This window comes from Acanthochromis polyacanthus, chromosome 16 (assembly GCF_021347895.1).
Source record: "Acanthochromis polyacanthus isolate Apoly-LR-REF ecotype Palm Island chromosome 16, KAUST_Apoly_ChrSc, whole genome shotgun sequence".
NCBI classification, from domain to species: domain Eukaryota; kingdom Metazoa; phylum Chordata; class Actinopteri; family Pomacentridae; genus Acanthochromis; species Acanthochromis polyacanthus.
The window spans coordinates 1,311,986-1,329,420 of record NC_067128.1 but is presented as its reverse complement, the minus strand read 5'-3'; the positions used below and the strand labels follow the sequence as shown (position 1 = coordinate 1,329,420).

Here is a 17,435-nt window from a genome sequence, read left to right as displayed (position 1 = left end):
AGCAGAACCCGGCTCTATATAGGGGGGACCCATCTGCCTGCTGGCCGGGCGGGTTGAGAAGGACAGAAGAGGGCAAAGGGGAGGGATGGGAGAAGAGGGAGGGGTGGGAAAGCAAGGAAAACACAACACACATTTGGATACATGCATGACAGGATATGTGACACAGACAAAGTATAAGCTAACATTGAAAACTGACTCATAGTTTACTCTGATGATGTACGGCTCTGACATTAAACATACTCCATATATAGCTAGCAGTAAAATTCAAACAGTATGTAAGTTAGCATAACAGTATAGTGAAGGCGATGCAGAGTTGACTGGTGGAAAAAGGGAGTTGGAAGCAGAGGGCTGGAGGAAGGTCAGTAGCAGCATCCCACAGTGGACATGATGGAGACTGGACCAGCTGGTGGAACATCAACCGCAGATCTGAAGCATCCAGCTCTGGGACCAGGGACACTCGGAGAAATAGCACAGGGGGAAACAGAGTGAATGTACTGCAATAACGGTATACATATTAAATGTAAAGGTAGATAGAGAAGGGCTCAGTGCGTCAAGAAAAGTCCCCCAGCAGCCTATAGGCCTATAGCAGCATGACTAGAGGCAGAACGAAGGGACGTCCAAGAAGGAGTCAGCTGTGCAAATGAAGACACAAGCCGAACCCCTGTGGGTCACCCAGTCAGCCCCAACTATAAGATTTGTCAAAAAGGAACGTTTTAAGCCTGGTCTTAAAAATAGAGAGGGTGTCTGCCTCCCGAACCCAAACTGGGAGCAGGTTCCACAGGAGAGGAGCTGATAACTGAAGGCTCTGCCTCCCATTCTACTTTTAGAAATTCTAGGAACAACAAGTAAGCCTGCAGCTTGAGAGCGAAGAGTTCTACTAGGATAATAAGGTACTATCAGATCTTTAAGATATGATGGAGATTGGTTATTAAGAGCTTTATATGTCAGAAGAAGGATTTTAAATTCTATTCTGGATTTAACAGGAAGCCAGTGAAGAGAGGCAAGTATAGGGGAAATATGATCTCTTTTGCTAACTCCTGTCAGTACTCTCGCAGCAGCGTTTTGGATCAACTGTAGATGTTTGAGAGAGCTATTTGGACAACCCGATAATAAGGAATTGCAATAGTCAAGCCTGGAAGTAACAAAAGCATGAACTAATTTTTCTGCATCACTCTGAGACAGAATGTTCCTGATTTTTACAATATTACGCAGGTGAAAAAAGGAAGTCCTACAGACTTGCTTTATGTGTGAGTTAAAGGACATGTCCTGGTCAAAAATAACTCCAAGATTCCTCACAGTAGTACTGGAGGCCAATGTGATGCCATCCAGAGTAACTATTTGCTTTGAAAGCGAGTTTCTAAGATGTTTGGGGCCAAATACAATGACTTCAGTTTTGTCTGAATTTAGCAGTAGGAAGTTAAAAGTCATCCAGGTTTTAATGTCCTTAAGACAATCTTGCAGTCTAGCTAACTGATCAGTTTGGCTTCATAGATAAATACAATTGTGTGTCATCTGCATAACAATGGAAGTTAATACAATGCTTCCTAATAATATTGCCTAAAGGAAGCATGTATAATGTGAAAAGTATCGGTCCTAAGACAGAACCCTGAGGAACTCCATGATTAACTTTAGTATGCTCAGAAGAGTTATTGTTGACATGCACAAACTGGAACCTATCTGATAAGTAGGATTTAAACCAGTCCAGTGCTGTCCCTTTAATGCCAATTGAATGTTCTAGACGCTGTAATAAAATGTTGTGGTCGATTGTGTCAAACGCTGCACTAAGATCTAACAAAACAAGTATAGAGACTAGTCCATTATCTGATGCTATGAGAAGGTCATTAGTAACTTTCACCAGAGCTGTTTCTGTGCTATGATGCACTCTGAAGCCTGACTGAAACATTTCAAACAAAACACACAGAATACACTCGCCCACGTTAACACGACAGCAAAGCGCTGATGGTTATTCGTACGTCTTGTTTTTTAAATCCTCCCACACGTGAACACATGCTGTGATAAATGTACACCTGTTCACTGTTAAACCGTTATCACTGTAAAACATTTTCAGACTGAGGGGAACGGGCTGCACATGTCCAGTTTTAAACTATTTCTCTACATTTTGTCCTGAAGAAATGTCAGAAATGTCTTGTTTTAAACTGTTAACCATTACAACCCAACGGTATGAAAACTGCAGGAATAAAATGTTTGCTTAAACGCAGGCCTGCATGAGTGACAGTCAAGTTATTTTTTATCACATCTTCACAAGAGCACAAGACCACTGACTGCTTTCTTTATTGAACTTACCTTCAGAGGTCTTTTGTTGGTACACCTGAACACGTGTAAATCCATGTCAGCTTGGATCTTTTCTAGTCATTTTGGATCATTTTCATGTCTTTCAGGACAAATTTCATGTCATTCTGGACTCATTTCTGTAATTATGGATCATTTTTGAGTCATTTTGGAGGAATTTTCTTGTCGTTTTCAACAAGTTTTATGTCAGCTTGCATCTCTTCTCATCATTTTGGGATAATTTTTGTGTCTTTGGGATAATTTCTGAATCATTTTGGACAAATTTTCTATAATTATGTATCATTTTCAAGTCATTTGGGACAATTTTGGACTCATTTTGGATGAATTTATTGTCATTTTCAACAAATTATATGTCAGCTTGGATCTTTTCTCATCATTTTGGATCATTTTTGTGTTTTTGGGATAATTTCTGAGTCATTTAGGACACATTTTCTGTAATTATGGATAATTTTCAAGTCATTTTGGACAAATTTCATGTCATTCTGGACTATTTTTCCATAATTACGGATCATTTTCAATTCATTTTGACCAATTTTCTTTTCTTATAATTGTATATTGACCCTTTTTCTCCTTCAGCTGGATAATTAACACCACATTGTCTCTACTACCCTAATTTCTGACAGTGCTGTGTATTTTTTTTATTTTCTGCCCTCATCCTCACGTCCCAGCGGCCCTCAGCAGATATTTAATACTCCAGTAAACTTGCGGCTTCGTCAGTTTTTTTCCTGATCTGACAGACGGTGTGGGTTTCACTGCTGAATAATTCAGCGCTGCGTTTTGTGTCGCGTTTGTTTGTTGAATGCTTGGATGTTGAAAGTTGACTCGCAGATGTGCGACACGTATGTGAGGACAGACACGCAAATCGTTCTTCTCTCCTGTGCTGTTCATTTCTGCTGAGTCTGTGTAGGTTTTAACACGACTTCCTTCTGCTCTCTTGTTTCAGAGACACACAGAAAGCGGATGATATAAGCAGCAACCCGAGGGCCTCCACCAGAGAAGGTACATGACACAGCAGGAGGACGTTTTTCAGGCCTGTACAGTCATGTTTGAGCAAATCCAAACTCTGAGCTGCATCAGCCCGACAACAATACCGAGATGTGGATGATTAGAGCCGGGATTAGGCTGCTCTTGTTCTACTAAGCCCCACACTTTTCCCTTCAAAGCTGTTCAATTGTTTGTCCTCTGGGCTTTTAAAGAGGGTTTTAATGGGATCTTCTGTCTGATTATCAAAAAGGACTCTAATACTATACATGGAAAACCTAAAAATCAGAATTCTTTAAGCAGTTTCCATAATCAGAATTAATATCCACTGATGCCATCCCATCAGTCACACAAAATGTTTCAAGGATTAAACACAATTGTGCAAATCAACAAGCTTTTCTTTAACCCTCCTGTTGTCTTCATTTACAGGCACCAAAAATGTTGATTTCTTGTCTGAAAAAAATCCAAAAATTCAGCAAAAGAAATCCCCAAATGTCTGAAAATTTGCAAAAACTTCAGGAAGAAAATTCCAATAATTCCGTAAAGGTTTTATTTTTTTAAAAATCCCAAAATTTTTCAAGAAAATTCTTGTAAATATTTTCAAAAAATATCTAAAATGATTCCATATATATCAGTAAAACTTCTAATATTTTCTTTAAGAACATTCACATAAAAACCAACCAAAATCCAGTGAATTTCACTGGATTTTGGTTGGTTTTTATGTGAATGTTCTTAAAGAAACATTTTTAACATTTCTTTTTTTCCTCCAAAAATGTTCAAAGATTTCCCAGAATTGTTGAAAATGTGGACATCAGAAGTTTCATTGTGAAAATTATTTTTTTTTCCCCCACATTTTTAAACTTTAAAACAGGTTAATTTGACCCGCAGGACGACACGAGGGTTAAGGAATTAATCCAAACTCTGGGGGATTTCGCAATTTTGTACAATTTACAAAGGCATAACTGAGCTCATTTTTGGAGATCCTCTTCTGCAAAGTCAGTTTCAGAGGCTGTAAAAACTAAAACTACTGTAGGTATTCTCAGTGGGGAGGGATTAACACGGTTTGTTGGCTCTGGTTTGTGTTCATTAAAGAGGCTCTGCTGAGTTTTCTGGTAAAGTTCTAGAAGCTACGTCTACATTTGGCCTTGAAGTCCAATAAATGTTTGACTTCTTTTCCTTCATTAGGAATCATTTAACCCTCGTGTCGTCCTGTGGGTCAAATTAACCCGTTTTAAAGTTTGAAAATGTTCACAGTGAAACGTCTGATGTCCACATTTTTAACATTTCTGGGAAATATTTGAGCATTTCTGATGGAGAAAAAAAACGAACATTCACCAAAAATCAACCAAAATCCAGCAAATTTCACTGATTTTTATGTGAATGTTCTTAAGAAAATATTAGAAGTTTCACTGATATACATGGAATCACTTTAAATATTTTTAGGATTTTTTGTAAGATTTTTACTAATTTTTTGAAAATATTGACAAGAATTTTCTTGCCACATTTGTTTTTTTAATAAAACTTTTACAGGAAAATTTTAAGGAATTATTGGAATTTTCTTCCTGAAGTTTTTGCAATTTTTCAAAAAATTTGGGGATTTTTTTTTTTTTTCTGAATTTTGGGATTTTTTTATACAAGGAAACAGTATTTTTTGGTGCCTGTAAATGAGGACAACAGGAGGGTTAAATGGTGATTTACTAACTTATTTCCAGTGCTCACATACTGGAGTTTTTCCTCATTTGTTCTCCAAAAAATGAAAGAAAGTGAAAACGAGAGTCTCCTATTACAAACCGAAAGCTCTTTTTTATTATTTTAAGGTATTTTAAAGGTCGTAATCCAAGAGTCAGGGATCTAAAACACGTCAAATAAATTTTAAAAACGTGCCAAATAATCCCCAGGTGTGTGAGAACTGGACTTAATTTAATTTAAATGTTTATTTCTAGCAGTTACAGAAGCCTACAGTAGATCTTTAATTATACCACTTGATGAGAAGTGGTTAAAATAAATCTAGTTTCTCTGCATTTGCTCGTTTGTGTGAGTTTTGTGTTGAAACCACAGACACCCTGATAGTCCAGATTAATCTTCTGTTATGTTGGAACACAGTATGGCAAACCACATCCACCATTTGTTAATAATTTGCTGTGTTTATTTATCATGTTTTTTTAGCTGATCAGAAGTACTGAGACTCCCAGACAGGAGAGGAGGCAGCAGTGTGAGTCCAGAGCTCGTTTAGGTGCTTTAAATGCATAGAATTAGCTTTAATTGTAAAGCAGTAGGAATGTTTGAGCAGAGGTTGAAGGTAGACGGTGAGAGTTTCAGTCACATTATGTCACTGAAAGCAGCTTCTGGGGCCACAGAAATGAAACGTAAAGGTTCAAAAAATGGTTTAAAAAAAGTAGTTATTGTAATTTTTGTCCAAGGGGGTTTCTCCTCAGTGACTTCAGCTTCTTTAGTATTTTTTTCTGCTTTTTTTAATATAGATTTCTGTGAAATAAAAAGGGAAATACCCTCTGTCCCATACGTTTACTTCTTAGTTTCCTTTGATACGGCGCTATAAGTTATATTCCCTTTAATTTACCCAACGTCAGCTGATGGTAAACACTACGGGAAAGAGGAAAGTCAAAGTTTCCACACTTTCGGTCCCGATAAATGATAGGTATAGAAAAATGTCTGTGAAAGAGGAACCGAGCAGACGAGTAAACTCCCCGAGTATTTTTTCCTTCCCTGTCTGGTGTTCAGACTGAGAGTCTGAGAACAGAAAGCGTTTAATGGTTCTGTGGAGCTCATAGAAAGACGGTCCACCTGCATTCATCTGATTGATTGTTCCGTCATTTCGTGTCTCGTTTTTGTCGTTGTGTGTCTCGTTTTTGTTCTTTTGTGTCTCGTTTTATTTGTTGTGTGTCTCGTTTTTGTCATTTTGTGTCTAGTTTTTGTCATTTGTGTCTCGTTTTTGTCGTTGTGTGTCTTGTTTTTGTCGTTTTCTGTCTCATTTTTGTCGTGTGTCTCGTTTTTGTCGTGTCTCGTTTTTGTCGTTTTGTGTCTCATTGTTGTCATTTGTGCCTTTTTTTGGTCGTGTGTCTCGTTTTTGTCGTTCTGTGTCTCATTTTTGTCGTTCTGTGTCTAGTTTTTGTCATTTTGTGTCTAGTTTTTGTCGTTTTGTCTCTTTTTGTCATTTGTGTCTTGTTTTTGTCATTTTGTGTCTAGTTTTTGTCGTTTTGTCTCTTTTTGTCATTTGTGTCTTGTTTTTGTCGTTTTTGTCGTCTCGTTTTTGTCGTTTTGTGTCTCGTTTTTGTCGTCTCGTTTTTGTCGTCGTGTGTCTTGTTTTTGTCGTTTTCTGTCTCATTTTTGTCGTGTGTCTCGTTTTTGTTGTTGTGTGTCTCATTGTTGTCATTTGTGCCTTTTTTTGGTCATTGTGTGTCTCATTTTTGTCGTTCTGTGTCTAGTTTTTGTCATTTTGTGTCAGTTTTTGTCGTTTTGTCTCTTTTTGTCATTTGTGTCTTGTTTTTGTCGTTTTGTGTCTCGTTTTTGTCGTTTTGTGTCTCGTTTTTGTCGTTGTGTGTCTCGTTTTTGTCGTCTCGTTTTTGTCGTTGTGTGTCGTTTTTGTCGTTTTCTGTCTCATTTTTGTCGTGTCTCGTTTTTGTTCTTTTGTGTCTCGTTTTATTTGTTGTGTGTCTTGTTTTATTTGTTGTGTGTCTCGTTTTTGTCTGTCTAGTTTTTGTCATTTGTGTCTGTTTTCGTCGTTTTGTGTCTCTTTTTGTCATTTGTGTGTCTTGTTTTTCTCGTTGTGTGTCTCATTTTTGTCATGTGTCTCGTTTTTGTCGTTGTGTGTCTCGTTTTTGTCGTGTCTCATTTTTGTCGTTGTGTGTCTCGTTTGTGTCGTGTGTCTCCTTTTTGTCATTGTGTCTCATTTTTGTTGTTTTGTTTCTTGTTTTTGAAAGCGTTTAATGGTTCTGTGGAGCTCAGCAGATAGGAGGCTGCGTTCCACCTTCAGATTGGTTCGTTATTCCGTCAAATCTATTCAAAGACTTCCACTGAATTGCACAGGATTGTATTACATAAGGATCAAATTAGGTTCAGTTTCCCTTGTTCTAACTCACTGCTGCAGTTAAAAGTGATAAATTAGATTCCCCTCCCATCTCAGGGTCACATGACATAGACTTCAGAAAGACCACAGCATCTTTATCGCACCACGTGTGATGAAGAAAGCTGTGAGTGGGACGAGAGTTTGATAAAACGTGACGCCTCATCCTCTAAAGCAGAACTGGTAATGGAAAGATGTACCTGATGAAGCGTAAACCTGCAGTAAAGATGACCGAGACACGCCCTTCAGATACAGCCTGCCATGAAAAAACATAAAGAAAAATCTGCTTGTTGTCTCTAAAGTGACTAAAGTGGACTCTACCTGTTAGCCTCATGAGCCTAAATGTTCTGAATGTCCAATAAAAGCTAATATTTGCAGCATGTTAGATAATTTTCTCCTCATTATTCTATACAGGAAGTCCTCAGCTTAGATCTGAGTTCTGTTCCTACTGATCTATGAAAGTCTGATCTCCAACGAAAATGTAAACAAAGTCGTTCCGTTCATCACGACATCCATCAGTTCTTCATAAAGTCATGAATACCAACGACTTTAATGCATGTATGAATCATTTTACTAGAAGATAACCAAATATTGTAACAGACTGATATTGTTGTTGATGTTGAGGTTTCAGTGTTTATTGTTCAGTTCCAGATTTACCTGATGTCAGTGAACGTGCCATGTTTAGTTAGCTCACCTCTGATTGGCTGAGAGTCAGCAGTAGAGAGAGCTGGGAATGGCGGCTAATTCTGGAGCTAAGTTATGGAGTTTTTCTACTTCTTCTGGAGCTAAGTTATGGGGGTTTTCTAGTTATTCTGGAGCTAAGTTATGGGGTTTTTCTAGTTATTCTGGAGCTAAGTTATGGAGTTTTTCTACTTCTTCTGGAGCTAAGTTATGGGGTTTTTCTAGTTGTTCTGGAGCTAAGTTATGGGGTTTTTCTAGTTATTCTGGAGCTAAGTTATGGGGGTTTTCTAGTTATTCTGGAGCTAAGTTATGGGGTTTTTCTAGTTATTCTGGAGCTAAGTTATGGGGTTTTTCTACTTCTTCTGGAGCTAAGTTATGGGGGTTTTCTAGTTATTCTGGAGCTAAGTTATGGGGTTTTTCTAGTTATTCTGGAGCTAAGTTATGGGGTTTTTCTACTTCTTCTGGAGCTAAGTTATGGAGTTTTTCTACTTCTTCTGGAGCTAAGTTATGGAGTTTTTCTAGTTATTCTGGAGCTAAGTTATGGGGTTTTTCTAGTTGTTCTGGAGCTAAGTTATGGGGTTTTTCTAGTTATTCTGGAGCTAAGTTATGGGGGTTTTCTAGTTATTCTGGAGCTAAGTTATGGGGTTTTTCTAGTTATTCTGGAGCTAAGTTATGGGGTTTTTCTACTTCTTCTGGAGCTAAGTTATGGGGGTTTTCTAGTTATTCTGGAGCTAAGTTATGGGGTTTTTCTAGTTATTCTGGAGCTAAGTTATGGGGTTTTTCTAGTTATTCTGGAGCTAAGTTATGGGGTTTTTCTACTTCTTCTGGAGCTAAGTTATGGGGGTTTTCTAGTTATTCTGGAGCTAAGTTATGGGGTTTTTCTAGTTATTCTGGAGCTAAGTTATGGGGTTTTTCTAGTTATTCTTGAGCTAAATTATGGTGTTTTTCTAGTTATTCTGGAGCTAAGTTATGGGGTTTTTCTACTTCTTCTGGAGCTAGGTTATGGGGGTTTTCTAGTTGTTCTGGAGCTAATTTATGGGGTTTTTCTACTTCTGGAGCTAAGTTATGGGGTTTTTCTACTTCTTCTGCTGTTTTTGTGGTCATTTTGTGTCTTTATATGATAATTATCTGTCTCACTGAGTCATTTTGTCTTTTTCTGTGGTCATTTTGTGTAATTTTTTGTCATTTTGTGCGCTTTTGTGGTCATTTTGTGTCTTTTCGTGCTTGTTTTTTGCGTGTTTGTGCTCATTTTGCTGCTTTTTTGATCATTTTCAGACCATTTTGTGGCGTTATGGGTCTTTTTGTGGTCATTTTGTACATTTTTGTGGTCTGCACCTCCCACTACCAAAAACGATGGATTACTCCTGGGACGCTGTTGGTGTAGCACGTTTAGCGTCAATGATTGTCTGACCAATAAGGGTTTGGTGTGATGAGAGCTTAAGGACCAACTAATCAACCTGGACACTGCAGCCAGACTTTCTGATGTTTCAGTTTGTGGTTCCTTATCCTGACACAGACAAACATGGCTTTTATTTGTTATTTTACATTATATTTTATAGATTACGCACTGAGATGTTCCCACTAGCAGTGAAACGGTCTCTTCATTGTTTAAATCAGTGCTACAGAATCACCTGCAGTGTTGTTGTTATAACAGCAGCCAACCCTACAGACGACATGTTGAACCTGCTCAAGTACATAAATGGGTGAGGAAGAGGAGAAGTGACTTTATATATGCACACTTTTTCTCATAATTAACATAAAGAGGCTGATGGCTTTCGTTCCCTCAGACTAAAATAATCCTCTCTTGGTGTTTTCCTTCCTGTACTGTACGTTATTTTCGGTTTGTGTGCTGTTGGAGGCGGCTTGTTGTTTCATTTCCACCTTCTGATTGCTTGAGAAACAAGAAATAGAAGAGAAAGCTGCCTGAGCTGGTTTGTTTACATTGGTGAGGGAATAAAACTTAGCTGTTGATGAATGCATAGATTGGCGTGTCCACCGCACTCAGTCATATTAATCAGATTTCTATTGTCTGTGCTGATCAGCTGTTTTATGGACGGTTGTGTTGCATTCAGGAGTTTAGCATCTTGTCAACAGTGATCCTTAGAAAAGATGCATTATTTCCCTCCCGGCTGTTATTGAGTGGTCTGACCTGTTTTACTTTGATTTGTTGCGTTGTACGTTTCCTTAGAGAAGACTGCAAACTGCTTTTTTCCGTCTCAGACCTGGGGACAGATGTGACAGATGTTCTGTTGTTTCTTGTTCAAAAACAGGAGCTTCAGCATATCAGAATGCAGCTACATTTTCAGTGTTCCTCATGTTGTGAGGAACATCTCCTTAACTACAGATGTTCCTCACAAACTTTTGGACATGCTAACAATGCTAATATGCACACAAACAAACCGAGCAGTTAAAGCCATGAATCAGCTCTCTGGATGCTGTTAGGAGGGATTCTAGTGTCAAAGATTGGAAATTAATGACATAAAACAGCGCAAGTGTGATGTCACATGAGGTGTAGTCTATATATATTTTCTTTTTTTTTTTTTGTCAAACTTCACCCTGCAAGACCCAAATATAGAAAAAAAGAGCAAAAAATATATATATTTATGTATATATACTCAAATATAGAAAAAAAATAGCTCGCTCTATATATTTTTTCCCAAATGTTTTGCTCATATCGAAAAAAATGAAAAAAAGAGCAATCATAACATATATATCTAAATAATAAAAAGTAAATAAAATAAATAAAACTGATGTATTTCTGCAGCAGTGGGTTTCCTGGAGTTAAATGAATGCAGATGTGTTGCATGAAAAGACACATTAAACTAAGAACTGCACCAGTTTTTCTGGATTTTCTTCTGTCACAAGGTCCTTGTGGAGGAAAACATTCCCTTAGAGGCTGATGACTGGTCCTTGGGTTGTTGTTTGTTTTTTAAAGGTCGTCAGGTATCAGTGAGGCTGCTGAGGAGCTTCTAGCTGCAGGGTATGGTTTACCTACAAACTAAATCAGACTCCTGCAGCAGCAACACATCACACTTCATCGCTGCTAAATGAGATGTTAACCAACACTGCCCCCTTCTGGTACAGAATTAGAAATTACACTCAACAAAAATATAAACGCAACACTTTTGTTTCTGCTCCCATTTTTTATGATGAACTCAAAGATGTACAACTTTTTCCACATACACAATATCACCATTTCTCTCAAATATTGTTCACAAATCTGTCTAAATGTGTGATAGTGAGCACTTCTCCTTTGCTGAGATAATCCATCCCACCTCACAGGTGTGCCATATCAAGATGCTGATTGGACACCATGATTAGTGCACAGGTGTGCCTTAGACTGCCCACAATAAAAGGACACTCTGAAAGGTGCAGTTTAATCACAGCACAATGCCACAGATGTGGTAAGATCTGAGGGAGCGTGCAGTTGGCATGCTGACAGCAGGAATATCATCCAGAGCTGTTGCTCGTGTATTGAATGTTCATTTCTCTACCATAAGCCGTCTCCAAAGGCGTTTCAGAGAATTTGGCAGCACATCCAGCCAGCCTCACATCCGCAGACCACGTGCACACCTGTGCACTAATCATGGGTTGTGTCCGAACAGACTACATTCTCAATGAGTATATACTGTATACTACGTACTATAAGTATGATTAGAATGCCAACCGTTCACACTGTAGTATACTACTACGTTTCCCATAATGCATTTCAAACCTCCGACGTCAAAAACCGGAAGTACGGCTATCAAATATCTCGGCTGAATGCCGGCTTCAGGTCGATTACACGCTAACAAACAGTCGCATAATTAATGTGGTAATTTCAAGCCGGCACTCCTCATGCAGTTATTAGCCAGATTATGCGAATCATTTCAATTGTAGCTGCAGACTACTGGAGGTAGCTGCTACTTGTTCTGTATGCAAAGCGAGCTGCTGCAGCTAGCTGCTAGCATTCAGTAGCACGTTGTGAGGCGTCTGACAAATTTAAAACGTTGGTCAGAAAACGCCTATTTCTCAAATCTGTGGGGTGATTAGGATGACTACTTAACCACATAAAATAAAATAAAAATCGCCGCGGTCCGGCCACATACCCCACGGAGGCTTCCATTTCGGTGGGTAGCTCGCAAAGCATTATGGGGCGGTTGAGTATGACTAGTGAGGTCACCGCGCATACTTAAAAATTTTCCGGATATACTATACATCCGGGTATTTGTCGCGTACAGTCTTTTCATACTATCTAATGTGAACGCACTACATATTTTGACGTCACACTTAGTATGAGTAGTACGTTAGTATGCCATTTCAGACACAGCCGTGGTGTCTAATCAGCTTCTTGATATGGCACACCTGTGAGGTGGGATGGATTATCTCAGCAAAGGAGAAGTGCTCACTATCACATATTTAGACAGATTTGTGAACAATATTTGAGAGAAATGGTGATATTGTGTATGTGGAAAAAGTTTTAGATCTTTGAGTTCATCTCATAAAAAATGGGAGCAGAAACAAAAGTGTTGTGTTTTTATTTTTGTTGAGGGTAGATTGTAGCTGCATCAGAACTGAAGGTAAATAATCTCTAGAATCAGAGCAGGAGCAGCTGTTTTCATCCAGTCTGTCCTTAAATATAAATGTCTGATGAGTTCAGGATGAGAATGAATTCTGTGACTGAAGAGCGACTAGCTGGAGGCTGAGCAGAGAAATGCAGTGTGATTATCATGTGCACTCTGCAGCACAGTGTCTCTTTTGTTGTCACTGCTTCACTACAACTTTAGTCCGGCTGGATCTCTGTGAGAAGAAATGACATGCTTTCTGTGGGAATCTGCAGCTACATGTCCTAAAAAGCCTCATTTGTTTTCCTTTTTCCACAGATGTCGCATATATTTCCAACCTAAAATGAATGTGACTTCCTTTAAATTCATCCAGGTTATGTTATTCTCTTCCATCCACATGCTGCAGTGTGTCGTTCTTGCTTTTACCGTAGTCGTGGCCTCGTATTGAGCTCCTGTCAGTCTCAGTCCTGCTGTGATTACAGAGCTGCTCACCTCCCTCCACTATTCTCTGGAAATGACTCCCTACTCACTGCCTTCTGCCTCCAGTAAAAGCTTTATGGGGTGTAGCTGTAATTTAGGACCACTGCGTTTAGAAAGAGTCCAGCAGTGCAGAGAAACTGGTTCAGGAAGTTTTGGGGTTTTATTCAGCGTAGTGCAGAGGAAAGTTTTGCTCCCTCAGCCTCTTTACCGACCAGAAAAACAGATGTAGTCACAGCTGTAGGAAGACAAAGGTTACCTCCACTGGTGATCATTAATGCAGATAAACTTAAAGTTTCATTTCCATGAGATGAAGTGAGATTAGTTTAAAATATACCACTGATGTCAGGACTTTTGGAGAGCAAACAGAACAAAAAATAGATGTTTAAGACAGTTTTTAAAACAAAAATACCCAAAAAAAAAAATATTTTTTTTCAGCTTCTTAATTGTGAAATATTTAGTGTTTTGAGTCTAAGTCATTTCCTGAAAAAGTTCTAATAAGATAAATTTGACTCATATCATTATTTTACTTTCGGGCTGTCCAACATGAGGCCCGTGGTCCAAAAGTGGTCCTCCAGAGGGTCCAATCCGGCCCTCAAAGTGTAAAAATTACAGAGAAGACATTAACTGCAGATTGTAAATTAGTAAAACTATAAATTTAAAATAATTTCTAGACCATGACAAGTTGTTTGGATCAGAAAGTAAAATACTAGATTGTTCTTTTGTGTCTCATTTTTGTCATATTTTGTCTTGTTTTGGTTGTTTTTTTGTCTTTTTTTGAAGTTTTGTTTCTTATTTTTGTCGTTAAATTGCCTAAATTGCACTGTGCTGTGTATATTTTGTGTACATGTTGTGTTTTTACCGCTGTATTCTGACCATCAGGTTTGCTGGAATGGGTAACCTGCTAAAAGTCCTAACAAGGGAAATAGAGAACTATCCACACTTTTTCCTGGACTTTGAAAGTAAGTGGTGCTGGAGCAGAGCCTGGATGGAGGAGGAGTGGTGGGGAGGGAAGGAGGTGTAGCCGGCGGGTTTCTGCTCTCCATGACAGAGCCGTGAAGGAGCTCTAATCTCTTTTCTCTCCTTCCCCGTCCCGTTTCTTCTGCTCTGTCGGCTCCGATCCTCCGTCTCCGTCTGAATAACTGTTTTTGATGACTTCCTAACATCACACTGCTCTTCTTCCTTTCTCTTTCTCATTTTCTCTCTTGCAGAAACCAAATGGGGAATCTGTTAAAAGTGCTCACTTGCACAGAGCTTGAACAGGGACCAAACTTTTTCCTTGACTTTGAAAGTGAGCACAGCTTCTGCCTGTCCTTCTCCTAAACCTCCCCTCATCTTCCCCTAAAGCAGGAGTGTCCAACATGTTTTAGTCCAGTTTGTTCTCCAGTAAAACCAGTAAAACCACAGCATAATAACCAATAAATAACCACAACTCCTAATGGTTCCTTTGTTTTAGTGTAAAAAAAAATCACATTTAAGGAATTATATTTTCACTAAACATCATGAACAACCTGAAATTTATGAAGAAAAATAAGTTCAGTTTCATCCACATTCATCCTCAGTTTATCATTTCCTCATTACAACTTCTAGATCACAGAGTGTCTACAAAGGAACACAACATTTAGTCACCTGGACCTGAACACAGAGGATTTACTTTATGATCAAAATGACAAAAATCAGACAAAAAACAGCAAAACAAGACAAAATATTACAAAAATGAGACACAAAACGACAGAAATGAGACAAACGGCTCGAAATAAAACAAAAAGAGACAAAATTCCTGGAAAAAATTACAAAGTTACCAAAAAAATGTACACAAAGGAGACAAAAATGACAACGACATAGAGAAATACATAAGCGAGACCAGAAAACATGAAACGACAAAAATGCTACACAAAACAACTAATAAAGCAAAACACAAAAAAATAACAAAATAAGACAAAAAGTACAAGCGAGACTAAATGGAAACACAAAATGACAAAAACATGAGACAAATGACAAAAAACAACAAAAACACAAGAAAATGTTACAAAAATGAGACACAAAATGTCAAAAGTAAGCAATCTGTTATTTTACTTTATGATCCAAACAACTTGTCATGGTCTAGAAATGATTCTAAATTTATAGTTTTACTAATCTACAATCTGCAATTAATGTCTTCTCTGTAGTTTTTACACTTTGAGGGCCGGATTGGACCCTCTGGAGGACCACTTTTGGACCACGGGCCTCATGTTGGACACCCCTGCTTTAAACTGTCGGTCCTTTAACCTCTCTGTAGCTCTGACTGATCCTGGGTCAGTGTTTTCAGTCCTTACAGTTTCTGAATGCGCTGAACGATCGATGATTGATTTTAAAATGTGGTTGTATTCAGCTGAAGGATGATGGATCTGACCTCTGACCTCCTGTCTGCTTTTACTAACGTCTGTTTGAGTACCGATGATCAATAATCTGATTACTAACTATTGATCTGCTCCCTGCATTAAATAATGTTTGGTTTCTTTTGTTTTATAGTTCATATTTAACCCTCTGAACCACGAGCAGCTTTTTACTGCGATATAAAATCCTCTACAGAAACAGCACAACATCACTAAAAGTCTGGCAATGTATTTATAAATGTATTCATAAATTTTGCAAAATGGAATCATTGTGCACGTTTTTCCTCACATAAAAAAGATGTTTCTACAAAGCACTGGTCCTTTGACTTACATTTTAAATTTGCCCGTTTTTAGTCCCTTTTAAAGGGAAAAAGTCAAGAATCTCTGATTAAAGCTTCTTAAATTGAATATTTTCTAATTTCTTTACTCTTTAATAAGAGTAACCTGAATGTCTGGGTTTTGGACAAAACACAACATTTGAGGACGACTTTTTGAGCTTTTTTTTTTTTTTTTTTTTAGCATTTTTTGACATTTCAAAAACAAACTAATCAAGAAAATAATCTATAGATTTATCAACAGTGAAAACCATCATTAATCAGAAATAGACAGGTTTCAAAATTCCCTTTGTGCATTAAAGCAAAGTTAGAATGCCATAAATTGTTAAAACATTGATAAAGTTTTGTTAATGTATTTATAATAAATGTATTCATAAATGTTGCAAAGTGGACTCATCGTGCACATTTTTCCAAGTCCGCTCATAAATAAGAGATCTTTCTACAAACCACAGATCCTTTATGATTTTTAATTTCTCTGAGTAAAAACAGCCTGGAGAGTTTTTATCACCACAAATGAGACGCTAACGGCTATTTTTAGCCTTTGACAGATTTAAACTGATTTCTTTTTTCTTTTTTTTAAGGAAACCCACAGAGTAAAGTAACTTTGCTGAAATAGTTTAAATGCAAGCTTGAAACAGAAAGTCTCCCATCAGTAGGTGCTGAAAAATCTGATAATTCTTCCAGTTTTTTGTGACGGTAAATGACAAAAAATGTCCTTTAAAGCTGCTGTCTTTGGGGTTCAGACGGTTAACTACACGTTCAGCATTAGGTAAAGATACAAGGCTTCAAATAAAAACACTCATTTTTATTTCACTGATGCATCACAGCTGAGATTTCCTGTGAACCGAGCCGATAAATGTGCTCTGGCTGAATAAAAACGAGCCGCCTGCTCTCACAATGCAGCCGACCTCAGGCTTTGTTTATTCAGCAAAGAGGAAATGATGGGAGTGGAAGGTTTTTGAAATGCAAAACAGAACCCAGACTGAGTTTTAATGTCAGAGAGGCTCTAAATTTAGAGCTGCTGCCTCTCTGGGTTCATGATCTCAGGTTTAAAGCACACCTACCCATTATGTGTGTTAAAGAGCTAACAGGCGTTATTACAGGGTTTTCCAGCGACTGCATTGAACAGAGCTGAGGTATTTTTAGATTATTTAGAGAGACGAGGGTTCTGCAGAACGCAGCTGATAATTAGAACACATTTCTGAGCATTTGGCTGCAAACATGCAGGAAACAGGAAGCAGAAAGTCAGCGATCCTGTAGGTAGTCTGCAGTAGAATCCTGTTTATTTCAGTTTTAAAACACATGTTGTTGTTTGCACCTGTCCAACAGCTTCCTACTGCATGCTCTGGATGCCTCAGAGTGTTTCACAGCAGCAGAATGTCTGATTTACACCATGTAGGTCTGTACAGTCAAACATGAAAGCAGCGCTGCCAGCTCAGATATTTTAATGTTTCATGAACAACAAATCTGCCCTCTTTGCTCAGAGCAGCGTGCAGTAAATGCACCTGGTCGATACATAGCTGAGGGGCTTTAGAAGTCCATGAGATTTATCTGCATACATAAAAACAAGAAAATTCCACAATGACTCAAATGGTCAAAAATGACAGAAAATTAGTCCAGAATGACATGAAGTTTGTCCAAAATGACCTGA

General features: G+C 38.1%; 1 protein-coding gene across 7 annotated transcripts in view; it reads left to right on the top strand.

Annotated features, from left to right (window-relative positions):
- The window catches only part of fam49a (family with sequence similarity 49 member A), a 56,405-nt gene that overhangs the window by 31,010 nt on the left and 7,960 nt on the right, over positions 1–17,435 (top strand). For 3 of the 7 annotated variants that reach the window (XM_022193064.2, XM_051936610.1, XM_022193066.2), the window contains exons 2-3: positions 3,254–3,309; positions 14,286–14,365. In XM_022193064.2, coding sequence (XP_022048756.1) covers positions 14,293–14,365 — 73 coding nt within the window. In that variant the 5' untranslated portion in view covers positions 3,254–3,309; positions 14,286–14,292. Of the gene's footprint in view, positions 1–3,253; positions 3,310–13,956; positions 14,037–14,285; positions 14,366–17,435 lie in introns of those variants that run through there. The other 4 variants (XM_022193068.2, XM_051936612.1, XM_051936611.1 and 1 more) reach the window with 2 other exon arrangements.